The sequence below is a fragment of the Podarcis gaigeae genome (genome assembly GCF_964106915.1).
Source record: "Podarcis gaigeae genome assembly, chromosome: 18".
In the NCBI taxonomy this organism is placed as follows: Eukaryota; Metazoa; Chordata; class Lepidosauria; order Squamata; family Lacertidae; genus Podarcis; species Podarcis gaigeae.
In genome coordinates this window covers 391,702-418,837 of record NC_139696.1, presented here as the reverse complement: position 1 = coordinate 418,837, position 27,136 = coordinate 391,702, and the positions used below count along the sequence as shown (strand labels likewise).

At 53.2% G+C, this 27,136-nt stretch overlaps 2 protein-coding genes across 5 annotated transcripts; one reads left to right on the top strand and one right to left on the bottom strand.

Moving 5' to 3' along the window:
• Nucleotides 1–261: 261 nt before the first annotated feature.
• CAPS (calcyphosine) lies at nt 262–4,528 on the top strand. The gene is made up of 5 exons (XM_083720804.1): nt 262–455; nt 1,431–1,529; nt 2,001–2,178; nt 2,998–3,207; nt 4,305–4,528. The coding sequence occupies exons 2-5, from the start codon at nt 1,453–1,455 to the stop codon at nt 4,404–4,406; spliced, it is 567 nt and encodes a 188-aa protein (XP_083576930.1). The 5' UTR covers nt 262–455; nt 1,431–1,452; the 3' UTR covers nt 4,407–4,528.
• On the bottom strand, nt 4,457–26,724 carry RANBP3 (RAN binding protein 3). 4 transcript variants are annotated; one of them, XM_083720480.1, is made up of 18 exons: nt 26,616–26,724; nt 23,811–23,866; nt 20,670–20,843; nt 17,369–17,405; nt 16,512–16,598; nt 15,171–15,242; nt 14,995–15,060; nt 14,626–14,718; nt 13,406–13,512; nt 13,041–13,130; nt 12,449–12,552; nt 12,203–12,281; nt 10,929–11,034; nt 10,053–10,177; nt 9,353–9,473; nt 8,439–8,581; nt 7,935–8,115; nt 4,457–7,149 (listed from the first exon to the last, which is right to left on the bottom strand). In XM_083720480.1, the coding sequence occupies exons 1-18, from the start codon at nt 26,653–26,655 to the stop codon at nt 7,106–7,108; spliced, it is 1,725 nt and encodes a 574-aa protein (XP_083576606.1). In that variant the 5' UTR covers nt 26,656–26,724; the 3' UTR covers nt 4,457–7,105. The 4 variants fall into 4 exon arrangements, with proteins under 4 accessions (XP_083576606.1, XP_083576607.1, XP_083576608.1 ...); XM_083720481.1 differs by lacking the exon at nt 26,616–26,724 and adding an exon at nt 25,458–25,576; XM_083720482.1 differs by lacking the exon at nt 20,670–20,843.
• Nucleotides 26,725–27,136: the final 412 nt, after the last annotated feature.

Here is a 27,136-nt window from a genome sequence, read left to right as displayed (position 1 = left end):
TGCCCAGGTAGGAGAAGTTATAGACATTTTCCAACATTACACCACTGAGTTAGATTTGAATGGCCCCCCTAGGGGTCATCTAGATCAACCCCCTGCAATGCCTGGGGCTCAGCGTGTTCCCCTTGAAATTGCATGTTGCCCCTTCTGTGCCACCCCACAAATTATTATTTTCCCCTGGCCCTGCAAGAGCAACCAGGGTCCTCCAGGGCTCCCAACCCGACGTGGCACACTCTCATTTTATTTTTTTACGTGGCAGGCTGGACTCCTTTGCTCTGCCAATCGCTGTGCCCGCCTGCCAGGCCTTCCCTTGGGCTGCCAGCCCGGCCCTGAAAGCGCCTCCTGGCAACCGGGGGATATTGCTATGGAGATGTCTGCCACAAACTCAGCTCTGTGCAAGGAAGTTTGCCAGGCAGAGCTCAGACGCCGCCAGGAAGCAGAAGACGAAACACACCCAGGTAGGAGGTTTTGCAAAGAAACAATAATAATGTCCTTTTAACTGCTCTCTCTAAACTGCTCCCAATAGTCCCATGGAAATTAAAGGGGTTTATTACTTCACTCTGAATGTTAGAAGCAAGGTTTTGCCTCATCCTGGCAGCAAAATCCAGGAGAGCACTCTGCACGAGGCCAGAGGCCTTTTGCAATCTCCTCCCGTCTCCCCTGGGTCTTGGGATGCTCTGGCCGGTTCGATCTCAGCCGAGGGAAGTCTTAAATTTAATTCCCCAAGGAGCCAAGGAGGGAGGTTTAAGTGGAGGTTACAAAACCAAGGCGAGGTTGAGCGCCATCCAAGAGGCAATTCTGGGTCGTGGTCCGAGACGGATTTCGGAGGAGCGGAGCCAAGAAGGAAGGCAGACGTGGTTTGGGAAGGAGGGATTCGGCGGACGGGGAGTTTCCCAACATCCTGGAGGCTCCAGAGGGGGGCCAAATTCTCTTTTAATTTCCATCTACAATACTCCCTTGTTTATAGTACAGCACATTGATTCCTGCTTTCATTTTATGGATCAATGGTCTCGTTAGATAGTAAAATTCTTGTTAAATTGCAGTTTTAGGGGTTGCTTTTAAAAGTCTGGAACGGATTAATCTGTTTTGCATTCTTTTCTATGGGAAAGCAGTGCGCCTTGGTTTTGGAACGCTCTGGTTTTGGAACAGACTTCTGGAACGGATTAAGTCTGAGAGCAAAGGGACCACTGTCTTCTTAAATACTCTGGCCTCCTAGACGCACCCTAACCACACCTGATGGCAACAAAGGTGTTGCGGGGACTGTTTGCTCCCGAGCATTGCAGGGGGTGGGGCTGGATGACCCTTAGGGTCCCCTCCCAACTGATTATGCCAGAAAATTCGGTGGGCCCGCAATGACTGAACACATTTGAGCAGGGCGACAGGGAAGAGGGCGAGGGGCCCGATCCACCCTGTGTGTCTTTTTTCCTCTGCAGATTCCCCGGCGCAGAGGTCAAAATGGAGACGGGTGCCATCGTGAAACTCCGGGCCAAGTGTCTGGAAAGAGGAGCTTCGGGGATTAAGGGGCTGGCCAGGTACGTAAAGGACATTTGCTCTGTCTGGCGGCCATTACTCGTTTCTTGCTGAATACCAGAGCTTTTCCCCCCTAAAAAAGATGTTTAGGGGTACTCTCATTTTGACTCAAGAAAACCACCATTTTATAGTTCAGATCGGGGGAAATAAACACAGTAAATGGACAAAAGTACAAATGATTCGCAAAATATTTAAGGGTACGCATACCCCCGTGCCCCCTCTAAAAGCACCATTTTGTTATCTTGTCCAGAAATATTGGCATTTGTTGTAATCGCCCCCCCCCCCGTTTAGCGATTTAAATTTAATTGCAAACGCCTTAAACAGCTGTTTTCGCTGGTAAGTTTACTGTTTCATCCTTCCTGTAGACCACTTTGAGGTTTGTCCATTTTCTTTTTGCACTCCAGCGGAATATAGAAAATAAAGAAAACAAATATATCACGGGAAAGCAAAACCTTTCTTTTCTATTCTTGCAGGTTTTTCCGGGTCATGGACGACGACCGGAGCAAAACTTTGGACCTGGAGGAATTTGTGCAGGGGCTCCGCGACGCAGGGGTCCCCCTGGAACGGGCCGACGCGCAGGAGATTTTCGCCTTCTGCGACAAGAACCGGAGCGGCACGCTGGACTTCGACGAATTCCTGGAGGCCTTGCGGGTGAGCGAGTCTTGTTCCCCGCCGTTCTAATGTAGACTGCCTCCATCCATGCAGGCTCCATTTACATGCCGCAGCAGCAGCAACTCTCTGCAACGGGCCCTGCTTGTTTTAATCCTTGCGTTTTATTCTGTAAACTGCCCTGGGATCTCGTGACGAAAGGTGGTATACAGATCAAATAAATAAATAAATAAATAAATTCAGAAGCACTCCTCTGTTAAGTTGTCCGATCCTCTTTCCAAAGTTGGTGGTCGTCCCTGCCTCATGTGACAGAGAGTTCCGCTGTTTAACTCTGCACTTCATCAAGACGTTCTTCCTTTCATCCATCCCAAATTTCCCAGTGCTCAGCTTCGGTGTATGCTTCAAATTCTACTTGTATTACGAGTGTTTTATTTCTCTGCGCTGTTTTTTTTAAAGCCTACACCCTTGAACTAAAAAGGTTGCAAAACCTCCTTTATACTTCCCCACCACCCATCCACCCTGCTGCCCCCGTCTAGCAACTTTAAACAATCACAGGCAACATGCGGCTAATAAGAATATTTGTAACTAATATCTAATTCCGTTCATGCAACAACGATAGACTCTCATTCCCTGTGATTCTATTGCATACTTTCTGTTTAAGAATATCACAAGGTTACTGGGTTGTGACTTTTGAAAGGCTTGTTTGCCTTTGTGATATTATTTGACTACTTGTTCTAATTTGGTACTGGAACTGAGGGTAGACTGCTCCTGGCTTTGGAGGCTCGACTGAGCATTTGCCATTGATAAACAGACACCAGGAACCGCCATCTTGCCTCTCTCTCTCTCTGCTTCTCCTCCCAGCCCCCCATGTCTGAAGCCAGGAAGGAGGTCATCTGCCAGGCCTTCCAAAAACTGGACCAGACGGGGGACGGCCTGGTGACGGTGGAGGACCTCCGCGGGGTCTACAACGGCCGCTCCCACCCCAAGTTCAAGAGCGGCGAGTGGACGGAGGAGCAGGTCTTCCGTTCTTTCCTGGACAGCTTTGACTCCCCGGACGATAAGGACGGGAAGGTGAGAGGAAGGGGCACCAAGGGTCATCTAGTCCAACCCACGGCAATGCGGGAATCTTTTCCCCAGCGGGGGGCTCAATGGGCCGCTGGTCTGATCCGGCACAGCTCTTCTCAGGTCCTTCGGGATGGAGTAACCTGCCGTTTTGGCTGCCGCTCCTCCCACCTGCATCGCTAACCATTGCCCATGCTGGTCCCTGGGGATCCCAAAGCCCAGGGGCCACAGATCGCCCTGCCTAGACATAGAAACCTGGCTGGTTTTCACCTTATGCCAAGAACCGCCCTGAGATCTATGGGTGAAAGGAGGTATAAAAGCTGATATAATTGGCCACAGTGGTGCATGCTCTGGTTATCTCCCGCCTGGACTACTGCCATGCGCTCTCCATGGGGCTCCCTTTGAAGGTGACCCAGAAACTGCAATTAATCCAGAATGCGGCAGCCAGACTGGGGACTGGGAGTGGCTGCCGAGACCACATAACTCCAGTCCTGAAAGACCTCCATTGGCTCCCAGGACGTTTCCAAGCACAATTCAAAGGGTTGGTGCTGACCTTGAAAGCCCTAAATGGCTTCAAAGGCCCAGTAGACCTGAAGGAGCATCTCCACCCCAGACACCGGGGTCCATCTACCGAGGACGGATCCCTCCCTGCGAGAAGCGAGTTTGCAGGGAACGAGGCAGAGGGCCTTCTCGGTGGTGGCTCCCACCCTGTGGAAAGCCCTTCCCCTCAAGGCAATAAACCATATGACTTTTAGAAGTCATCCGAAGGCAGCCCCGTTTAGGGAAGTTTTAAATGTCTGATGTTTTATTGTGCTTTCAATATTCTGTTGCGAGCTGCCCAGAGTGGCTGGGGCAACCCAGTTAGATGGGCAGGTTATTAAGAATAATTTTTACACCGAGAACTGCCCCAAGATCTATGGGTGAAAACAGGCATACAACTTTGGTTAGTACTTACATAACGACGACCCTAGAATCCGAGAACTGCAGAGTTGGATGGCATCCCTGAGGGTCCTGTAGTCTGACCCCCGGCAAGGCAGGAATAAATGGTCGTGAGGGTGGTGCGTGTCGAACAGGCGGCAGACCCATAAGGCTCTCTGTACCCGCAGGTGACGGCCGAGGAGTTCCTGAACTACTACAGCGCAGTCAGTGCCTCCATTGACAGCGACGAGTATTTCGTGGGCATGGTGAAAGCCGCCTGGAAGATTTAGCGAGAACGGAAGAACAACCCAGCCAAGCAAGGAGGACTTATTGTTACAAGTTTTGTCTCTTTTTTTTAATGTAATTCCCAAATACATCTGATATGACAATTGTACAGAAATCTTCCAAAACACAGGGGGCGTTGTCTGAGTCTTTTGCTTTTTGGGGGGGAATCGTATTTTGCTTTTTCCCAACTAGTTGGGGTCGAAGTGGGCAGGCGGCGGGGGGAGCGTTGAAAACGGGGGGGAAGGAAGGGAAAAGTTTCAACGCAGCAGCCTTGTCTCTGGCCCAGCCAACCTTCCTCCATCCCTGGGGAGAGGAATAAGGGGGCCATAATAAAATGCAGGACCAGGGAGGGGGGAGAGAAAAGGGAAAAAAACGGGTGTTTTCTGACCGGCTAAAGTATGCACAGGGAACGAGAGACGAGAAATTATTTTTAAAATTCCATATTCCCGTCCGCCCTCTCCTCTTCTTTCGCCACAAGTGACCTGTGTCCGGCTCGAAACCACATCCATAAATAGCTGCCAGATATATATATGTGTGTGTGTATAATTTCTTTCCGCCCCCGCCCCCCCGAAAGGATGAACTCTGTGGGAGGAAAACTGTTTAAACACATTCAATGCAACGATAACCATTGGAAGCGGCTCTCCTTTTGAGAGCTGCCCTCTTGCGAACCCTTTTGCACATGTGAGACCCGAATGGGGGAGCCTTCAGGACTCTTGCCACGCCTGCGTAAACGCACATCTTGCGAGTCTCTCTCTTTTTCTCCGATAAAAATAAAGAGTCGGAAAAGTTGTCGCTCTTTGGAGAGGCGGGAATGGCCTGCGCTGGAGGAGCCGTCCTGCCTGGGGGGGACAGGAGCTGGGGCTGCCTCGGCTCGAGGGGCAAGAGTTGCCGTCTGGGCATTGCTGAACTAGAACTCCCGCCTTCCCAGACTAGACGGGAGTCGTAGTTCAGCCGCACTGAGGCTCCCCACCAGGCACGGCCCTGTCGACTTGGGAACTGTGGGCCCAGCAGGAGTAGTGGCCTGCTTTTCCAACCGTTCTCCGTGGATCAGTGTGTCGTCCCCCCCACAATCTTCTTGCCAGCTGTTTCATGCGGGGCGTCCCCCCAAATCCCGCTTGCGCCCCCGTCCAGAACCTAAAGGGTGCCATGTTCGGTTCCCGGCCCACATACGATTTGAGGCTGCCTTTGTTTTGCCATGGAGGCATCTTGACCGCCCACTAGTAATCCAGAAAAAGACGGAGCGAGCCATCGTTGGCCGGTAAAAAGCCGCAGGGGCAGAGAATTCACCTCCCCCCCCCCCGTCCTAAAGATGGCGATTCCAGGGCACGTTCCGATTTTTAAAGTAATAATAATAACAGCAAACAGCAGCAAGTTTTTACCAAGCCAGAAAAGAAACAAACACACAGACCCGAAACCCCAGGTAGGCTGACCGAGGGGAAAGGCGCTTGGGGCGGGTATCTCTTTTCTCTCTTTGCGGGCCCAGCAAATATTCCCGGATTAGGCGGGGCGGGGGGAGCAAATCAAAGCCCCCTTCTCACCCTCCAAATCGGCTGTTTGGCGCCATGACAAGACCAGGAGGAAATTTGGGGGGAATTTGCTAGGAAGGAAAAACCAACACACACACAAGCCGACAGACACATTGGCGCCAGTTATATATATATGTGTGTGTGTGTTAATATATATATATGGCTTTGCTTGTCTTAAATAAGAACAGAGAAGAAGGTGTGTCCCCCCCCCCCCATTTGCTCAACGCACAAGAGAGATGGAGGATCTGGTTCAAAACTGGGGGGGGGGGGGCTACCTTTTGAGGAGAAGTTTCTGCCACGACTGAAGCCAGGCAAACCAGTAGTAATAACAACAACAACAACAAACCGTAGGCAGGAATCGGCCTGGTGAGATGTAACTGGGGGAAAAGGCATACTTTAAAAAGAACCCCCCCCCAAAAAAAATTTAGCAAAGCGTCTCTCCACGTCAGCCACGATTGGGTAGATGTTTGGGGGCGAGGCGAGGAAGGAGAAAACACAACAAGAGATGTCCGTCGGACGAAAGACGGGAGCAAAAGGTTCTTCTGCTGGGGCGAGTGTTTTTTTCTAAAAAAAAAGAGGAGGAAAAATGGCAAATTGGGCTGGGGGGAAAGAAGAGTCTTCCGTGTGGAATCCGGCAGGGATGGCGGTTGGAGAAGGCCTGGAGGGCTACCGGAGAGGAGAATCGGGAGGTTCCCCGTGGGCAAGTCGTGGCAAGTCTCAAGGCGCCTCCCCCCCCCTCAAATATTCGCCAAGTGTGGAGGGGGGGCAGAGAGAGGAAGGGAGGAAAAGGGGATTCCTCTCCTCCCTGGGCTCATCAATATGATGAGCATTTTCTTTCTCTTTTTTGTACATGTCCCAAAACCACATTCAGCCTGTTTTGTCCAAAGTCCGCTGCGTTTTCTCGTTTTAATATGGAATCGACAGATCCGCCCCCCTGCCCCGCCCCCCCAAAAGTCCAACGCACGATGGGGGAGGAAGGGGGGAAAGAAAAAACAAAACAAAAAACCAGAACTGGGATGTGCAGAGTTCGTCCGTCTCGAGCGCTTCTGTCGCTGCCCGGAGCAAGAGCTGGCCGGAGGGAGGGCGGCCCTCCCCGCCCCGCAAGAAGGGGGTCTGCAAAGAGGGCGGTGGTGTCGGCGGGGGGAGGCGGCTCTTGCCGGCGGCGCGGATCGTGGCTGCTATGTGCCGCCCGTCGTCTGCCCGTCCCCTTCGTTGGTGGGACCTGCGGGTGGGGGGGAGAGAAGGAGGCGATGCCAAGCCAGCCGATGGCGCTCGCCTAGGGAGACCAGAGCACGGCTCAAGGCAACCACAGTTCTTTCCCCCGCCCCTAACGCTTCATTAAGAATTTTCTGCAGCTGCCAAATAAATCCAAATGACATGCAAATAAAACAATACAACCCACGAAATAGGATAACGGACAACCCTCCATATAAGCGCCCTCAAGGGCTCGCTGCAAAGCTGGCACTAAAAGGGGCAGAAACAGTCTGAAGAGAACATGAACATGGAACAAAAACCACAACAGCAAAGCCTTGCACCGATCTTTGAGGGTTGTGGAAAGTTGGGAGTTTGAGCAAGGTTGGGAGGGAGCAATTATGGTGGATGTTTGGTTTTTTAAAAAGTAATAATAATAATAATAATAATAATAATAATAATAATAATAATAATAATTTATTCTTTATACCCTGCCCATCTGGCTGGTTTCCCCAGCCACTCTGGGCGGCTTCCAACAAAGGGTTGAAAATACATTAAAACATCAGCCAGTTTGGCGGGGTAGAAATAATAAAAAATAATAATAACATTCCCACACACTCTACAACGCTGTGTGATTATCTCCCTTTCAACCCCCCCCCCCAAAAAAAACCCCATTCCTTGCAAATCCTCAAACCTCCTCTGCCGTTAGTAAAGCCCCCGGTCTAGGAAACTGAAAATGCAACGCCGAAAAACGTGGGAGATTGTTAAGGCCCCTGGAAATGGGAGCCCTGGCCTCCTCCCGCCGCCCTGGCTCACCACTTCCGGGCGACCCCGAGGGGGCGAGGACGTCGTCGTCGCTGTCTTCCTCGTTGGACTGGGTCACTTCGGGCTCCGGCGCCGCACTGCTGGCTTCCTGTTCTTGCTCCACCCGACTCCGCAAGGCCAGGATCCGGTGGTGCAAGGCGGCGTAGAGCTGCCCCGTGTCTTTGGAGCTGGCCTGCGGGGCAAAGGGGGGCTCGCTCTCAAAAGCGGGTGGGGGGATCCCTCCACCTCTTCCCCCCTTCTTCTTCTTCCTAATGTAACCCTAATGCAGGGGTAGGCAAACTAAGGCTCGGGGGTCGGATCTGGCCCAAGCGCCTTCTCAATCAGTGCGTTTTTACATGAGTAGAATGTGTGCTTTTATTTAAAGGGCATCTCTAGGTTGTGGGGCATAGGGAAATTGGGCGTATATTTTTTTAAAAAATTCAATTTTCGCGCAGTTTAGGCTAATGCAATTTCTGCGTCAGTTTAGGGGGGAAAGTGTGCATCCCCCCTCCTTACCGATATAAGGAAGACCTTGACTCCTTGGTCCTCTGTGTCCATCGCTGTGATTCGGATGCTTTTTTCACTGGCTTTGTCGATCTGCATCTGAGCCCACAGTTTGGTGTTCAGGATTAGCCGAAGGCTGCCTTGCGTTCTCATCACTGAGGAGAGAGAGAGAGAGATTTCAAAAGAGCAAACAAGCGTTTTATTTCGGATCACAGCGTCTCCACCCCCATCGTCCAGCCCAGACACCGGGGTCCATCTCCCTAGGGCCTTCTGTCGGTCCCCCCCCCCCCCCCCGCGAGAAGTGAGGTTACAGGGAACCAGGCAGAGGGCCTTCTCTGTGGAACACCCTCCCAGCAGATGTCAAGGAAATAAACAACTGTCTGACTTTTAGAAGACATCTGAAGGCAGCCCTGTGTTAGGGAGGTTTTTAGTGTCTGGTGTTTAATTCTGTTTTTAATCTTTTGGGAGCCACCCAGAGTGGCTGGGCGAACCCAGCTGGATGGGCAGGGTATAAATAATAAATTATCATTATTATCAACAAAATGACTTTCAGAAGACATCTGAAGGCAGTCCTGTTTAGGGAGGTTTTTAAAGTTCGATGTTTTACGGTGTTTTTAATGTTCTGTTGGGAGCCGCCCAGAGTGTTGTGGGGAAACCCAGCCAGATGGGTGGGGCATAAACTTTATTATCCTCATCATTACTGCATCATCTTGCTGTCAGAAAGCTCCTCCTCGTTTCTGTCGGAATCAGTCGCATATGAATATCTTTCTAAGGAAATGGTCTATCTCCTCTGGGGGTCCTGCTCAGCCCCAAGGACCGGCTCGCCTTTGCAACGCTTCCCCTGGCAGACCTTTCCCCGGCTGGCCCCCGGCTGCGGCCCCCAGTTCCCGAGGGGGGGGGGGCTTGCTCTCTGCCCCTGCTCTTACCAAGGCGCGACTGTAGCGTCCCGTCGTCTGTGGAAGCCATGTCGTTGAGCCGCAGGAGTCCCCGGCCTCTTTCGACCCAAGACTGGGAGTTCTTATCAAAGACAAACAACTTGCATTGTATCTGCAACAGAGGAAAGGGGCTGAAGGACGTTAACAGCGAAGGCAGCGTTCCCTGCAAAGCCCCGCGAACAGGAACTCCAGGACGGGCCCAGCGCACAAGGCGGAGGTGGCAGCAAGGAGCATCTGCGGGAAAAGGAAACTGGAGCATGCGCAGAACGCCGAGACTGGCGTGAAGGAGGCTGCGAGGGGAACTGGGGCCGCCAGTCAACAAGGTGCAAACCAAGTTGATGGACTATGCCGAACTGGCAAAACTAAAATTGAGAATCTCAGAAATCAAGAAGAAAAGAACTGCAGCCAATCGGAAGCTGCGCCTTGGTTTCTGAACGGTTTCGGGAGTCGGATGGACTTCCGGAACGGATTCCATTTGAGAACCAAGGTACGACTGTATATTATTTTATATTTAGTATAGTATATCATATGATGCTTGTATTGTTTAGCCCGCTCCTTCTCCCAAATCAGGATTCAAGTCCACTTCTGGCAGCTGCTTTGCTTCTGACCAATCCAACTGTCTTAAACGTTGCAAATGTCACTGCAGAGATGTGGAGCATGGGATGCTGCTGTTGCCGCTTCTCCTGCTTACCTGTAGGACGTTGCTCTCGGCTTCTTCCCCCGTGATCACCTCCACCTTCTCCAGAAGACACCTCCTGGCCGTCGCCTTCGTGTAGGCTGCGGCAGACTCGGCCAGCGACTCTGAAATGTTGTTGGCTGGAGAACGGATAGGCCACGTCATCATTATTATTAACATTAAAATTCAATCTTTGCTGGTTTAGTAATGAGACAGACACACAAATAATGGTAATAAAAACACAGCACATAACTCAAAAAAACCCCACAAAAACATTTCAGCCATCGACTTCCAACCTCTTTGCTGATGGTTCTTTGCTTCCTTGCTACTCGCCTCTATTTTTCAATAAACTTAGCCTGTATTATATCTTATTTGTGTTCTTTATACAGTATGAAATTCCAGGAGTTAATCAAAGCATTCCAAAGTTTTAACATGGGGACAATGAATCTCCCATTCCTTTTTAAACTTTTGGGTCGACCGAAACGGAAACGCTGTTTACCTTCCTGCCACAGTAGTACCTATTTATCTACTTGCACTGGTATGCTTTCGAACAGCAAGGTAGGCAGGAGCTGGGACAGAACAATGGGAGCTCACCCCGTCGCAGGGATTCAAACCGCCAACCTTCTAATCGGCAAGCACAAGAGGCTCAGTGGTTTGGACCACAGCACCACCCGCACTTACCTTGAAATAAAATAAAATAAGCCACATTACTGGTGGTGGGGTGGAGAGGGCAGAGGGCTCTGAAACATCACAGCACGAACGGTTCCTCCCCTTCCTGCTTTGACACCCAGGTCAAGAAAGAGCACAGCTGCCAAAACCCACCAGAATTCGGAGCGTGCGACTCTTGAGTCGATGGAGAGACAGGGAGAAGAGGGCGTCTGGCGCCCGTACCTTTCTCAGGAGTGGCTTCTTGCGACGAGGACTCCGAGCCCGAATCTCCACCGGCGTTCTCCTTGACGCTGCTGTCCGTGCTGGCTTCGCTCGACTTGGGGGGGCTCTGCTGGAAAGGAGCGGCGGTCAGAAAACAGGGACGCTACCGAGGAAAGGCTCCAGGCCGGCTTCCAGGGGGACGGGACCTGGCGGCTGTCCTGGGGCTGCATCCTGCTGGAAGGCTGAGCTGGCTGCCCTGCAGTAAGTTCCCACCTGGGTGGGACTTGCCCGGAAGTCTCTGAATTCTGGAATGGACTCTATAGGGAGGTTGTGGGCTATCCTTCCGTGGAGGCTTTTAAGCAGAGGTTGGATGGCGATCTGTCATGGATGCTTGAGCTGAGATTCCAACTCTACAATTTTATGGTTCTATGAAGCCAGGACACTCAAGCACCCCATTCCATCTTTGCTGTCTAAATCTACAGAACTGAAAGCTCTCAGGAGCAATGGACAAGGCTGCCAGAACCTTGTAAAAAGGTAAAGGGACCCCTGACCATTAGGTCCAGTTGCGGATGACTCTGGGGTTGCGGCGCTCATCTCGCTTTATTGGCCGAGAGAGCCAGTGTACGGCTTCCGGGTCATGTGGCCAGCAGGACGGAGCCCCTTCTGGCGAACCAGAGCAGCGCATGGAAACGCCGTTTACCTTCCCGCCGGAGCGGTACCTATTTATCTATTTGCACTTTGACGTGCTTTCGAACTGCTAGGTTGACAGGAGCAGGGACCGAGTAACGGGAGCTCACCGCGTTGCAGGGATTTGAACCACTGACCTTCTGATCGGCAAGCCCTAGGTTCTGTGGTTTAGACCACAGCGCCACCCACGTCCCTTGCCAGAACCTCAATTGCCCCCCAAATGGAGAGGGGGAAAAACCTAGATTTGTTTTCACTTTGGTATTCAAAGAATTCATTGAGTGACTGAATTTGCAGCCCACCTTTCTACTGCCTGGAGCTCAGGCGATGTGTACGGTTCCCCCACTTCCTCCTTCTAGCCCCACAACAACCCTGCGAGGCGGGCTGGGCTTAGAGGCGGCCCCCGGCCCCCAAGGAACCTTCACAAGTCACTGCGGGGCCTTGGAGGGGGAGAAGCGTGCAGGCCGCCTCGAGCTCCTGGGAAGCAAAAAGCGATATATAGCAATGCAACAGAGGAAGGCAAACAGACGGTCAGTGGCCTTGCAGGGATGTTGTTCTCTGTCTCTGGACTCGAGAGGAGCAAAGGGGAAGAAGGGAGGAGGCGGACTCACCAAGACTCTCTCGCTCATGTTCTGGCCAAACACAAACTTGTTACTGGGGGCCTCCGCACTGTGTGTCGAGTTTTCTATGCTGCAGGGGAAAGAGGAATGCTCTGTTTCCCCCTGCGACAGCAACACGGCGGGCTCGCCGCCCTCTCGGCGCAGAGGAACCAGGGAAGGCCTGGGGTTCGAGGCTGCTGCAGAACCCAGGGAGAGCGAGGGGCAGGGGAGGGGGGTCGCCGGCGGTCTCTTCCCCACCTGGAGCTGATGTACTGGAGGAAGTAGTTTGTGGCCAGAGGTGCCTCCGAGTTGGGGAGCCGGGAGTTCTGTGCGTCGACGGTGCCGTCGGCCTCGTCCCCTAGCTGGGATGGAGACGGGAAGCAGTGAGACGCGCTGATATTTGGGGGGCGGGGAGGGCTGAGGAAGGCCGGCGCCTCTCTCTAGCTCAGTTTATTACAGGAAAGCAGTTTCTACATGTGCCGTGGGGGGGGGGGGCAGATGGGAAGGGAGCCCGTCGAGGAAAACGCTGACCCGAAACTTTGTCGGACATCTTTGGGAGAAGAACAGGCTCAGGAATAAACCCGACACAAATCTGGAGTCCCCAAGGATGACGCCTTGTACGACTCCTTCCGGCAGCCAAGCGGGTGCCAAAAACGTCTTGGTCCGCAAGAGGGTTCTTCTCGTCTGGCCAGGCCAGGACCCCCAGACCCACTGCCCAGGCTTGCGCCCCGGGGACGTCGCTTTGGCGCTGCTCACACAGCTATTTGGCCTTGTCTCGCTTGTCTCTCAGGACAGACGGGTGCCAATAGTATTCCCACCCTGCCTATCATACTATCAAATTTACAGGTACCTTCACACGGTCCCGTAGGTTCTGCCCAAACACGAAGGACTGTGGCGTGTTCTGGTCTGCCTTCTCTGTCTCCGAGGTGCTGTTGGACTCCTTAAGCAACGAACAAAAACAGATGGTTGCAAAGCACCACAACAGCTAAAAATAAGAAGTTCAGGGCAGGGGGGATACTGGCTTTAACAAGTGTGTCTTTAGGAGCCAGGGAATGCCTGGACTGAGGGAGCCCCCTCCCCGTATTCCTGCAGCAAGGGTGCCCCCCAACACCACAAGCCAATCATCAAATCAGAATAAAAACCCAGAACCGGCAGACGAGACGCCGGCCCACGTCCTCCCCTCCGCCGACACCTCAGGGCTCCCAACAGACTCACCTTCTCCTCTGTGTCGGGGCTTTTGGGCACGGCGTTCGTTGCGGATTCCGACACGGCGGCCACAGGATCCGGAGGGATGCTCACGCCGTTGGTCCCGCTGCTTGGAACTGCGGAGGAGAAAACGCCCCATTTAAAAGCACGCAAGGAGCACCGGCGACGGTTTTGTTGGTTTTTAAAAGTGGGGCAGAATCGCAAGGCCTTAAGCAGAGCCCGGCTGCGGGATCAGGCCCATCTCGTCCAGCGTCCTGGTGCCCCGAGGGGAAGTCAAAAAGAGGGACCTGGGCGCAGCAGCAACTCTCCCCTCCTGCAACTGGTAATCAGGAATAAGGCTGCTTCCAGTATGCGCAAACACACACACACACATCCATGACCCAATTTTACCATAAAGCGAAATCAATACAGTCGTACCTTGGATTCCAAACACCTTTTAAGTCGAACATTTCGGCTCCCGAATACCACAAACCCGGAGGTGAATGTTCCGGTTTGCGCTTCTTTTCGGAAGCCGAACGTCTGGAGCTTCCTGCGGCCAATTGGAAGCCGCGCTTTGGTTTGCGAACGTTTTGGAAGTTGAAGGGATTTTCAGAATGAATTCTGTTTCCGAGGTACGACTGTAAATGGATGGGTTTGGTTCCATTAGCACAAGGAGTTCGGCTTGTGCGAAAGAAATCTCCCTTTGCCCTGGAGGGTTGGGGGAAAACCCAGAACACATTTAGGCTTCCCTTTGGGGTCTCTGGTTGGGTAAAAGGTCAAGGACCCCTGGACGATTAGTCCAGTCGAAGGCGACTCTGGGCTTGCAGCGCTCATCTCACTTTCAGGCCGAGGGAGGCGGCCTTTGTCCGCAGACAGCTTTCTGAGTCATGTGGCCAGCAGGACTAAACCACTTCTGGTGAAGTGGGACACCGTGACAGAAACCAGAGCGCATGGAAACGCAGTTTACCTTCCTGCCACAGCAGTACCTATTTATCTACTTGCACTGGTATGCTTTCTAACTGCTAGGTTGGTAGGAGAGCAATGGGAGCTCAGTCCGTTGTGGGGATTCCAACCGCCCACCTCGTGACTGGCAAGCCCAAGAGGCTCAATGGCTTAGACCCCTGCGCCATCCTGGTTGGACAGGATGCTGGGCTTTGATGGGGACCCTCTTCCTTGCCAGAAAGAAGGCTGCTCATGGGCCCAGGAAGCACGCCTGGCTGCTCCCTCCCGCGCCCAGGGGGGTCACTTGCCTGTTTGCGAGAAAGCCTTTGGCTGGGGGGCTTGCAATACTGCCGGGCGCAGGACGCTTCTCTGCTGCTCCTTCGGTTTCTGGCTGGGGACCCCTGCGGGGGGAGGAGAACAGAAGAAAGGATGCCCTTGGGCCTTCCCCAGAGATGAAGGAGGGGGTTCCCTCCCCAGCCCGGCCCAAAACTCACCAGCAGCCCCTAACCTGGACGCCCTCCTAATGTTTTTCTTAGACGCCCCCTATTTTGGGGGACTCCGATTTAAGAAAATGGAGGAAATTTGGAGGAAAGGTGGAATATTCACATAATCCTACTAGCAGCAAATACGCCCTTCTGTTCTCCCAGTGCCCTCGGGTTAAAAAACTTCTTCCTTACCTGCGCTGGGCGCCTGGCCGTGGATGAGAGTGGGAGGCTTCAACCTGAACCCCGTGCTTTTTTCCTCTGGAATGCAAAATGGAAGAAACATTGCCCTCTCTCTCTCTCCCACTTCCAAAACTGGGAGGGGGGTGGGGAGGCAGGGGCGGGGGGGGCAGCCCAGCTGAGACCCTCACCTGGCTCAGAGTCGGAGTTCCCTGCCGAAGGCTCGCATAAGCTCGATGGCATGAAGACATTGTTCTTTGTCACTGGAAGAGGAGAGAGGGCGAGAGAGGATGCTCAGAGCCTGGGGGAAAGTGCCGCCCCCCATTTTACTGCCCCCCCAGAGAATCAGCATAAGGGGGCAGTAAGTGTGGAAGTTAGGAGAGAGCTGAGTTCGAATCCCCACCCCAACTTCTTTTTAAAGGAGTATGTTTCCTTTTCCCCGTTTTTAAATGCTTTATTGATTGAAAACTTTATAACAGAAATGTACAATAGACGTTATAGGCAAAATGAGAAACAAAAAATACACAATTATTAATTTTTAAACTAATACTTGCTTTGTACATCGATTTGCGATTAAATTTGACAAAACCTACGATCTTCCCGTGTTCCCGAATTGAATTCCTTAAATGTGCATTTAAACTTTACTTTCTCCATGTTATTTAATGAACTATAAATTTTATTTTATAAAATCATCCTATTTACACGCCAAAGCTCAATCAAAACCTGTCAACGGATCCATCTTTGGACAATGTTCTTTTACACAGACTCTGTATACATCCCACTCTCTGATAATTTTTTCATCTGTAATGTTCTCTTAGCCTTGCTGATAATCCCACCAGCTCTGAATACTCTCTTATTGTATTTTGCCAATCTAATTTGGATGGGCCATCCTCTCCCTCCCTTCCAGCCTTTTGCGATTAGAATTCCAGCAGCGACTGTAACATACATAAAGACTCTCCTGAACTTTTTGAGGATTTCATTAGCCTTAATTCCTAGCAGGAAGGCTTCAGGTTTTCAAGGGAAAGAACATTTAGAGTATCTTTCCAACTGTCCCTGGAAAGGTTAGAGGACAAGACTCGCAGCTTTCTACAAAATGGGAGTGTATTTTCCCTGGTGCTGAGGAACAACCTCCTGTTGCAGTTAAGAGAGAAACAGCTTGTGTGTGTGTGAAATCAGTACTGAGTGGTATCCCAACCAGGACACCACTGGCTCTCCACAACAAGCATACATAAAAACAGAAGACAAGTTTTGCTGGATGAGATCACCAGCCCATCTGCCCCAGAGCCGTTTTATTTCACACTTAATTCGCTCACACCCTTTCTCCATTGCTAGAGAGCAAATGGCAATCTATGTCACAGCCTTCCTTTACGTTATCAGCCCAGCACAAAATCTGGAGCCCAGAGCTGTCTTTCCTGGCAGCCAGTCGCATTCCCAGATCTACCTCCCCTTCCGGCTCCTAGCTGAAGCGCATTCAGAAAACACACATCCCCGTCTCCTCCAGAGAAAGGACGAGAGGAACTGTCCCTCTTTACCTGACTGCGAAGGCGGGAACTGTGTGAGGGAAGAGGTCCTTTCACGCTTGACGGGGGGGCAGTAGCTCCCATCCTCTCGGTCGGACTCTGTGGGGAAGGAGAGAGAGAGAGAGAGAGAGAGAGAGAGAGAGAGAGAGAGAGAGAGAGAGGGTGAAAGGGAAGCCCACTTGGTACCGTCTCAAACTTCGGGGTTGAAACCCAGCTAACAGGAGGGACCACCTGGAAGCAGGCTTGGGCACTCCTCTGATGGCTGTGTCTTCCATGCCGGCCCTGTCATGAGACAGAGTGGGGCAGCTGCCTCAGGCGGCAGAAGCTGAGGGGCGAGGAGTGGCCAGAGTTGTCACTGCCGTGCAGCCTGCCCTATGCCTGCTACGGTGTCTTCCCACCAGTTTCTGAGTAAGATTCAACTACTAGCCCTGGGAGAGGGTTCCTTCTGGTCCTCAGGCGGCAAAACGTCTTGAGTGGGCCCTAAGGAAGGGGGCGTCTGTGGTCCCCCAAGTGCTTCTGGCCTCTGACCCCTGGTAGCCTCGGCTGGCCAGCGTGGCTGTCGCTCACAGCTCTCCCTCTCTGATCCCTTGTCTGAACCTCCCCTGGAACCCACCACCTCCCTCTCACGCCCAACGTGAGAGCCGGCCCCACCGACCGCCGGGAGTTTTTTTTACTTGCGGGAGCGAGACCCTTGGCCAGAACGGTGGGAGTGAAATAAGCCCATGCACCCTGGCTGGCGACGCAAACATGTCGGCCTCCTGCGCAACCCATCCCAACAGTGTCTCTTTCTGGCACATCATCACCCCGAGAATGGGAACTCGGGGCGCCTCTGGACTGTCTCTAGGCAGCGGACACGAGGTCTCCCTCACCTTCCCCGTCTTCTGGACTTGACCCATCTGCTGACCTCTGTAACAAATATATATACACGCGTGTAAGAGTTAGATTGCATCACTCTCTCTCTCTCTCTCTCTCACACACACACACACACAAACAATTATTGGGAATCCAAGCCTTGGCAAATCACCCATCTTGAAAACACGTAAGTGAAAAGGACCCAGGGGTCAAAGTGCCTAAGACAACTTCGTTGCCATTTGGTCAATTTTATTTTACAGTGGTACTGTGGTTCCCGAACAAATCGACTCCCGAATGCAGCAAACCCGGAAGCAAGTGTTCTGGTCTGCGAACATTTTTCGGAAGCCAAATGTCTGATGCGGCTTTTCCGATTGGCTGCAGGACGGAAGCCACGCCTCGGTTTCCGAACGGCTCCAGGAGGCGAACAGACAGCCGGAACAGATTAAGTTCGAGAGCCAAGGTAGCACTTTGTTTGCAGACATGGCAGCTAAGAAGGTCCCACAGGTCTACGTGAGTGTCTGGATTTAGCACAATCCAAGCTTACTTTTAAATTGTTTAAGTTAAAAAGAAAAGGAAAGAAGCAACTGTTTTAATTCAGGTCACGGGACTCTTTGTGATGACAGACGCAGGCATTCTTTCCCTCTTGGAATAATTTCCTAAGGACTCGGGAAGTCATAGAATTGTCCTCTCCAACTCTGCAATTCTACGATTCTTTGACCCAAAGGATCCTCTGGTCCAACCTTCTGCAATTGAGGAATTGCATCTGAAAAGCCCATCGCCTTCCTCTGCCGAAGAAGACCTGTCACCGCCAGGAAGTTCTTCCTAATGTTTAGCTCCGCTGGACAACCGTTAAAACTTTTTTAAAAAAACATTTTTTTCTGTATTTCGCCCCCTCCCCAAAAGCTATTCGATGCTATTAAAAATTCAATTAAAACTAAGTAAAAATTGGCCAAAATCACAGAGCAGGAGAGCAAGTTTGGGAGCTGCAGCCAAGGATGGAACAGGAGGAGGAAGGAGAACTTCAGGCCAATAAATGGGAACTCTGTGGCCCTCCAAAGGTTGCTGCGTTTGCAGTTCTCCTTCCCGGCTGCTGGAGCTGCTGGGAGCCCTGAGCGCCAGCGGCGTCTGGAAGGGCCAGCCTGGGGGGCAGACGGATTTTAAAACACTGCCAAGGCTGCAGCGCTGCCCCAGATGAAGCGGCGAGGGTGCTGTCTTCGCTTCATTTTCCAAACCCCGACACTTCCAAAAAGGGCAGGCGGCAAGCGTTGTGTTGGAAGAGGCGTCCCCTGCCAACCCCCAGCCCAAAGATATGCTGCTGAGACACAACCCTGAAGCACCTTCCTTCTCCCTTGCCATCCCGTCCAAGAACAGCTATTTCCCTTCCATTGAAGGGCACTGGCTCAGGGGCGCAAAGGTCGCCCAAGGCCCGGCGGCATATCCAGGCATGGCTGGCAAACAAAGACCCCCGCCTGAAACCCTGGAACGCCGTTGGATGCCAGTCAGAGTGGGCAACGCAGAGCTAGGCTTCAAATCCCCGCTTGTCAAGTTGCAGCCTCTTCACCTCCTTTGCAAGGCTGTTGTAGGGAGAACTGAGGGGGGGGGGGTGAACCATGTACTCCTTGGAGAAAGAGGCGGGAGATGAATGCCGAGAATGAGCTCCTCTTCTGCTGACCTGCTTAAGAAAGCCGGAGGGCCCAGCCGGAGGGAGATGCCCGCTGCCAGCCTGGCACCCAGAGATCTCCACGCGGTTGCAAAATGTGCCTGGCATCTGAGGGGTTTCGAACACTGGGCCGGACCGCCATTCCTGACCTGGAAACATCCCATGCTTCCCCTCCCCCCCTAAAGTATGGGTTCCCGCATCACTTTGGGCTCTTCGGACAAAGGGCAGAATAAAAACAAAAATAATACCACCCCTTTTGTACAGTTGGGACGCGGGTGGCGCTGTGGGTAAAACCTCAGCGCCTAGGACTTGCCGATCGCATGGTCGGCGGTTCGATTCCCCGCGGCGGGGGTGAGCTCCCGTCTTTCGGTCCCAGCTCCTGCCCACCTAGCAGTTCGAAAGCACCCCTAAGTGCAAGTAGATAAATAGGTACCACTTTATAGCGGGAAGGTAAACGGCGTTTCCGTGTGCTGCTCTGGTGCCGGTTCGCCGGAGCAGCTTCGTCATGCTCGCCACGTGACCCGGAAGTGTCTCCGGACAGCGCTGGCCCCCGGCCTCTTAAGATGGGCGCACAACCCTAGAGTCTGTCAAGACTGGCCCGTACGGGCAGGGGTACCTTTACATTTCTTTGTACAGTGGTGCCTCGGGTTAAGTACCTAATTCGTTCTGGAGGTCCGTTCTTAACCTGAAGCACCACTTTAGCTAATGGGTTCTCCCGCTGCCGTCACACGATTTCTGTTCTCATCCTGAAGCAAAGTTGTTAACCCGAGGTACTACTTCTGGGTTAGTGGAGTCTGTAACCTGAAGCGTATGTAACCCAGGTACCACTGTATTTCTATCCACCCCCCTTGCCTTGAGCTCATGGGGCATCTGTTAGCCGTTGGAAACCTCTAAAAACAGGGCTGCATCCTTGGCGCTCTCAAAGACGACACCCAGTTTCGTTCCCTCCCTTACTAAGCACACCTTCGCCCGTCCCAGAATTTCCACTGAATGCGCACCCAACCCAATCTCAGAACTCCTGTGCCAGCCTGAGCCCGACCCTCCCAAGGCCCACAGCGGCCGGCCACCCTCATCCCCAGATACAGGGGCACGGAAGCAGGTTTTGATGTCTCCAGGCTGGGCCGGCCACGCTTGTGCCCTCCGGGCGCTCCTGGAGCACCAACTCCCAGCAGCCAGCAGGGCCAATGGACAGGCCCGAGAGCGGAGGGCAAGTCAGAGGTTTTGGGAGGGCCTCCGATTCCTCGGCCGGAAGGGAGACGGAGGTGGGGATCCCGCCTCTCCCTGGGACGCCTTCCCGTCTCCATCAAGCACCCTGAACTGTGGCGATTTGGCCAGCCTACTGTACAAGGAACCACAATGATTGCACGGCCCCCTTTTTTGCCCCTGGGCCTCCAAAAGCTGCACCCTTGGGGGGGGGGTCCTCAGGCTGCGGAAATTAGGGGGAACTGTGTCCTCTCTTCCCAGCGCTGCTGACCTTTGGGAGGGAAAAACCAAAGCTCAGGGAAGGCATCTGTGCCGCTGCAGACAAGTTAAACTGCAAGGCTGGGTCATGTATATTTAAGTGCAGAGAAAACGTATATTTTGGGGAGGGGGGAGAAACAGAACTCAAGAGAGAGTTTCCATGGAGGGCTTTTCCAGCCAGCTTTTCCAAGACTTACCCTCGCCAGTCCGGGCCGAACCGGAAGAATGCGGGAATCGGCCCCTGGGGGGGCGGGAGCCTCAAAGTTGCACCCCCCTGGTGACTTGGGGTGACCCGCAGGCCGGCGAGGAGGCTCTGCTTCTCCCGGGGGGTCCTCGCCTGAGTCCGACACCCCTTTTTGCTCTGCAAGGGACTGGGGGGCAAAGGAGAAGAAGAGCCCTTCAGTGCCAGGCAATGGAAGGAGGGAGGAGGGCGCGGAGGGGGGGTCCATTGGGAGCCGGGCATCACCGCCAGCATCACGGTCCCACAGCGTCAAGGCCCCCACGGCGTCGCCTGTGTTTTGGGCGCTGGGTTTGGTTCTTGGGGCAAGCGGGCCTCCTGAGGTCCTGCTGTCTCCCATCAATGACCCCCCCCCTTGAAAAAGAGAGATGAGACCCCGAGGAATCTTTCAGGCCTTATTTATGGGTATCGGCAGCAGGGTGTTCTGGCTAGTTGTGCTTCCACTACCGACTGTTGCATTTAAGCTGTGGTTCCTGCATGACACGGGGTTGGACTGGATGACCCCTGGGGTCCCCTCAGAGCAGTTTAGTACAGTGGTACCTCGGTTCTAGAACGTGATCTGTTCTGGAAGACCATTTGACTTCCGAAACGTTCAAAAACTGAGGCACAAGGGCCGTCTGCACACTCGCTCAGTTGAGAAAACGGAAAAACACGCTGCAGAAACCATTTGAAAACGGAAGCATTTACTTCCAGGTTTTTGGCATTCGGGTTCCAAAACGTTTGTCAAGGAGACGTTCGAGAACAGAGGTACTGCTGTACTAAGAAACAATAATTGTCAGGAAAGCAAAAAGTCCTTAAACCGTCACTGATCGCTTTGCAAGGCTGCAGCAACAGACACGGGCCTTTGCAAGCTGCTTTTGCAAGATCTAGGCTGGGACTGTTTTCCCAGGCGCCTCCTCCCCTGAACTATACGGCCTGAACATGCAGGCCTCTTCCTAGGTCCTTCAGAAAGGCAGAGTATGCGGAATTCGCGCTTTACTATCCTCCTGCCACGAGCAACGACCCTGCAGAGGAGGATTTGTCTCTGGCATGAATAACACATACGCGTAGATTATCACGGCTACTTCAGTCATCCAGAGCGCCTAAAGAAAACGCTATGAGCCAGGCACTTATAAGAAGACCAGACTGTCCCTGCCTGTGGGCTCACAATCGAACTTGGGAAAAGCAGAACTGCACAAGGCGAACTGCAGGAAAGGTTGGTGGCTTCAAAACTGAACACCCCTTCCGATAAAACACCACATTGCCAAGCTATTCAAAACACAACTTTTTTGTAGGAGTGGCTCAGCCTTAAAACCGCCTTAGACGAAAACACACAGACAAAATAATAATAATATCAAGACTCAGCCCCATGGGCCGGGTATATTTCCACTCCAATTTGACAGAGAAAACACGCAATTCTCAAGTCCAGCAGAAGCCAGCGGATTCTCAGGGCAGCAGAGGCCACCGTGTTCCAACAATCACCACGGGCCCAAAAACCCAATGGCAAAAGCCGCTGCAAGGAACTCAGGGCCGCTGCCCAAACAATTTTTAATCCTCCCATCCTATGAGTTTCTCAAGTCACCGGCCTGCCTACAACTAAATCAGCACATGGGTAAAATGAACGGTTGCTCCCAAAACAAGGGGCTTTGGGCTTTAAGATCAGGGCCAAGGTAGCTCCCTTGGCCCGAGGGCTGCCTTCCCTTCCCAGGGGCAAGAGGCCAAATCGGGCAGCAGAGCGACTGGCACAAGCAGCGGTTACCTTTGTACAGTAGGCTAGATTTTACGCACCTTTGTGCATGTCCGCCCCGCGATCTGGACGGCCGAGAGGCGCCGTCAGAGTCTAAAGACACACCCCAGCCAGCCCCCCAGCAAAGGGTGAGGAGGGGTGTGTGGTTTGGGGACAGCACCAAAGGCCCCCTTCTCCCTCACCCCTGCTCAAGATATGGGGTGCCGGCCGCCTTCCTTCCATCACTTTGGATGCCAGGCAAAAACGTCTCTCTATAGCTGGGCCTTCACATTTCTGCGGCCTTCTCACGCCTTTGGCAGGACGGGGGGTTATTGGTTTGATTTCTGTTCCGTTATGTATTTTGCATGTTTTTGTTGTCCACCGCCCTGGGATCTCCGGAGGAAGGGCGGTGGACAAATTGAGCAAGGAAATAAAATAAAAACAAACGAGATGGTACGCACACAGGCGTGTTGCGGCAGACGGAAATCGCAGAAGGCACGGCGCCCTCCCTTTTTTGCAAGGCGAGAAGCTTTTTATCAAAGGTCTGCATTAAACTGCGTCAAACCTTTATTCGTTCTAATGAAAAGAAACCTGCCTCCCCATTGATGGAGGACCTTTCTAGTTGCTTGAGGAAAGGCCCAAATTCAAGCTGTGTTGTCTCCTGGTAAGACCCCCCTCCCCCACAGTCCTCCCCAACAAAATCTGGAGAGCACAGACAACACTGACCCTCTCAAATTTACAGTCAATTCTTAGGCTGATTCAAAGTGGGAGCATTTTGTTCTTCCCAACTAACTGATCCAATCAAGTCCTAGCTGCAACTCTCTCACCCGCAGTCCCACCAGAGACAGTTTGGGTCCAGTCAAGAGCTCCCAGCCTGGCCTCCCTCGCAGGGGCCTTGGGGAGAAAAAGTGGAAAGGGGAAGGAGAAAGAGGCATGCCACTTTGAGCTACTTGGACGAAAGGTGGGATATAAATCAAGAGAATAAATAAGGGAGCCATGCCCAGTGTTTTCACAGTGTCACTCTGAACAGGACTAACATGGGATGCACACCCCCCACTGTTGTCATATGACTGTCTCCCTGCAGGCTGTAAACGCAAAGATGTTAGCAGGGGGAGACTTGCAAACCTTTCCTTTTCTGCACAGAAACCTTGCTGTCCTGCACCCCGTCTCCTTGGGGCCTTCCCAAAGCAGGGATTTCTGAATGTGGGCGCAAGGACCCGTTAGTCCCCCAGAGGCTGAGGAACTACAACTACCAGCAGCCAGCCCTGTCGCTGTCCAGGGACGATGGCAGCTGTCATTCAGCAGCAAGCGGAGAACCAAAGGTTCCCCGAACCCAGCTTCACAAAAAGGGGTGCCTGTCCCTCTCCGCCCCCTCGCCAAGCCCCGGATCCTTACCTTCTGTGCCTTTTCCTTCTGAAACACAAAGACAGGAGGGGCGATGGCTGGCTTTTCTGCAGAGAGACCAAAAGCGGAAAGGCACTCAAGTTAACTCAGAACGCACAGCCCGCTGCTGTCTTCACAAACGCACAACCACACAGCATATTTGGAAGCAAGGCTCCACCCATGCTCAGAGGCACTCTCGCCTCCCAGAATTTATTCTGCCTGAACCCCTTTCCCTGCCTGGCTCAATTCTCTCTCCCTCTGCTGATCCTCTTCTTCCCAGCCTAAAATACCTACCTGCACCAATATGTGCTATACACAAATATATATATATAATGAGCAGGAGGGGCGGCTGTTCTTAATCTGGTCTGCTCCTCAGCCCAAGCACTCTCTGCCTATGCTCAGAGGCACTGCTACCTCTCAACATCTATCATGCGATAGATATTTATGTGAACCGCCCTGAGACCTTCGGGTTTAGGGCAGTATAGAAATTTAATAATAATAATATCATTCCCTCGCCGTTTATTTCCATGAGGAAATGGAGAGCGGGCTCCTCCTCCTCCAAACACGCCCAGGCGCTCTGCCCATGCTCAGAGGTCCCACTGCCTCTTATCCTAAGCAGGACTCCACTTGCTGGCGCCCCTCCGCCCATGCTCAGAGGCACGGCTCCCCTTTGCTTGGAGTGGCTCGGCTTCTGCAGCCCTCCCTCTGCCGTTTAACCCTTGGTCCGCCTCCCCTGGGGCAAGCACTCAGCCCATGCTCAGAGGCACTGCTGCCTCTCAACATCCACCATTCCCTTATTCCACGAGGAAAGGGAGGGGCGGGCCAGAGGTGGCGACACGCCAGGCTCCGGCTCCTCCTCCTCCTCCTCCAAACAAGCCCAGGTGCTCTGCCCATGCTCAGAGGTCCTGCTGCCTCTCATCCTAAGCGGGACTCCACTTACTGGCGCCACTCAGCCCATGCTCAGAGGCACTGCTGCCTCTCAACACCCACAATTTCCTTCTTTCCCAAGGAACCGGAGGGGCGGGCCAGAGGTGGCGCCACGCCAGGCTCCTCCTCCAAACAAGCCAGGGCCCTCCGGCTATGCTCAGAGGCACGGCTCCCCTTCGCTTGGAGGGGCTCGGCTTCTGCAGCCCTCCCTCCACTGTTTAACTCTTGGCCCGCCTCCCCTGGGGCAAGCACTCTGCCCATGCTCAGAGGCACGGCTCCCATTCTGCAGCCCCCCTTCCGCCGTTTAACCCTTGGCCCGCCCCTCCTGGGGCAAGCACTCTGCCCATGCTCAGAGGCACGGCTGCCTCTCCACATCCACCATTCCCTTCTTTCCCGAGGAACCGGAGGGGCGGGCCAGGCTCCTCCTAGCAAGCCGCGGCGCTCTGCCCGTGCTCCGAGGTCCCGAAGCGCCCCTCCGCCTGCTCCGCCCAGGCTGCCCTCCCCCCGGCGCCGGCCCTCTGCCCATGCTCAGAGGCGCCCTCGCCCCGCCGGCCAGGCCGCTCCCTTTGTCCGGCCTGGCCGCGCCCTGCCGAGCCGGGCCTGCGGGGCCGGGCGGCGCCTCCTCCGCGGGGCCGGGCGGGCCGCTTCTCCCTCGCCGGCCGCCCCCTCCGCCCCGGGCCCCGCCGCCCTCGCCCGCCGCCGCCGCCCGCCTCCCCCCCCCCCGCCGCCTACCTTCGTTAGCCAGGTCCGCCATTTTACTTCCTCAGCCACTCCCCACAATGCACCGCGCCCGGCCCGGGCAAAAGAGCCGCTCTGCCCGGCCGGGGGAGCCCACGGGAGCAAGGGCGCATGCGCGGCCGGGGAGGGGAGGAGTCGCCGGGGCAACGGCCCGCCTCCTCAGGGCCGCATGCGCAGAAAAGCCTCATAGAGGAATATTTATTATTATTATTATTATTATTATTATTATTATTATTATTATTATTATTTATACCCCGCCCTCCCCAGCCTAGGCCGGGCTCAGAGCGGCTTACAAGCAATAATAAAAACAAGATGAATGATTACAACTTAAAAACAAAAATAAAATATTACAACATTAAAATAAAATGTAGCCTCAACGCAGGAGGAGAAGGAAAGGAAAAAAGAGGGGGAGGGAGGGAATCAAACTGGCTCCAAGCCAAAGGCCAGGCGGAACAACTCTGTCTTACAGGCCTTGCGGAAAGAGATCAGATCCTGCAGGGCCCTGGTCTCATGAGGCAGAGCGTTCCACCAGGCTGGAGCCAGAGTTGAAAAGGCCCTGGCTCTGGTTGAAGCCAGTCTAACTTCTTTAGGGCCTGGGACCACTAGGGTCTTGCTATTTATGGCATACCAGGAGAGGCGGTCCCGTAGGGACGAGGGTCGTAGGCCATGAAGGGCTTGAAAGGTCAAAAGCAGCACCTTAAATCTGACCCTGTACTCCACCGGGAGCCAGTGCAGCTGGAAAAACACTGGGATTGAAATGCTCCCATGGCAGAGACCCCGTGAGGAGCCTCGCTGCAGCATTCTGGACCCGCTGGAGTTTCTGGGACAGCTTCAAGGGCAGCCCCGCAGAGAGCGAATTACAGTAGTCAAGCCTTAGTTATTAATGCTGCTATCCTTATGATAAAGACTAATGGTACCGAACCACCAAAAACTGTGTTATTAGAAATTTGTAAATGGAGTTTAATTGATGTTTAATAAAGTTAATTTGAATTAAAAGAAAGAAATGTTCAGCCTCTCATCTACCTGCCCAGCCAGGGAACCACTTCACTGCGTCCGAAAACATCTCGACCACAATCCGCAGTGTGCAATAATAATAATAATTCATTAATTAAATTCCTATCAACCTGCCGGATTTTTAAAATCCTCACCTACCTCCCCAGCCAGCGACCCACTTCACTGTTTCCCAAAACATCCAGGGGGCTGCCCCTCTCCTCAAGCACAGCGCCTCCAGCTCATCTCCCTCCTCCGGGCGTCTGGGGCAGGGGAAACCCCCCCACCCAGCCCACCCTGGAGTCCCCCTTTATGATGGCGGCGATGACAGTCCCTCTGCCCCCTTGGGAGGAGGGGGAGTCTGGCTGCTGAGCTGGGGCTGCTCTCATCCTTCCCCTCCCCGGTTGCAAGAGCCCCTCTGACTCTGATAGAAACTGTAGGCTTGGAAGGGGCTCCAAGGGTCATCTAGCCCAACCCGCAGGCCAGGGGGCCCCGGCAGAACACCACTCCGCCTCTGTTGATTCATTTCTTTATAACCTTTTGAAAAAAATCATTAAATTTCATTTTTTTTAGTTTCAAAAAATTGACTTCCTTTCCCCTTTCTGCGGTTCCTTAAATTATTATTTTTTAATAAAAATATCTTCTGCGTATCCGAATTCTTTTCATTTGCTCCTTTGTTGATC

Excerpts from the sequence above, each read along its gene's own strand:
- CAPS (XM_083720804.1), top strand. The coding sequence starts at position 1,453 with ATGGAGACGGGTGCCATCGTGAAACTCCGGGCCAAGTGTCTGGAAAGA. Across the intron at positions 2,179-2,997 it reads AATTCCTGGAGGCCTTGCGG|CCCCCCATGTCTGAAGCCAG; the intron begins GTGAGCGAGTCT and ends TTCTCCTCCCAG. Across the intron at positions 3,208-4,304 it reads CGGACGATAAGGACGGGAAG|GTGACGGCCGAGGAGTTCCT; the intron begins GTGAGAGGAAGG and ends CTGTACCCGCAG.
- RANBP3 (XM_083720480.1), bottom strand. The coding sequence starts at position 26,655 with ATGTTTTGGGAAACAGTGAAGTGGGTCGCTGGCTGGGGAG. Across the intron at positions 16,599-17,368 it reads AAGTCCAGAAGACGGGGAAG|AGTCCGACCGAGAGGATGGG; the intron begins GTGAGGGAGACC and ends CCTTCCCCACAG. Across the intron at positions 12,553-13,040 it reads ACCTACGGGACCGTGTGAAG|CTAGGGGACGAGGCCGACGG; the intron begins GTACCTGTAAAT and ends TCTCCATCCCAG.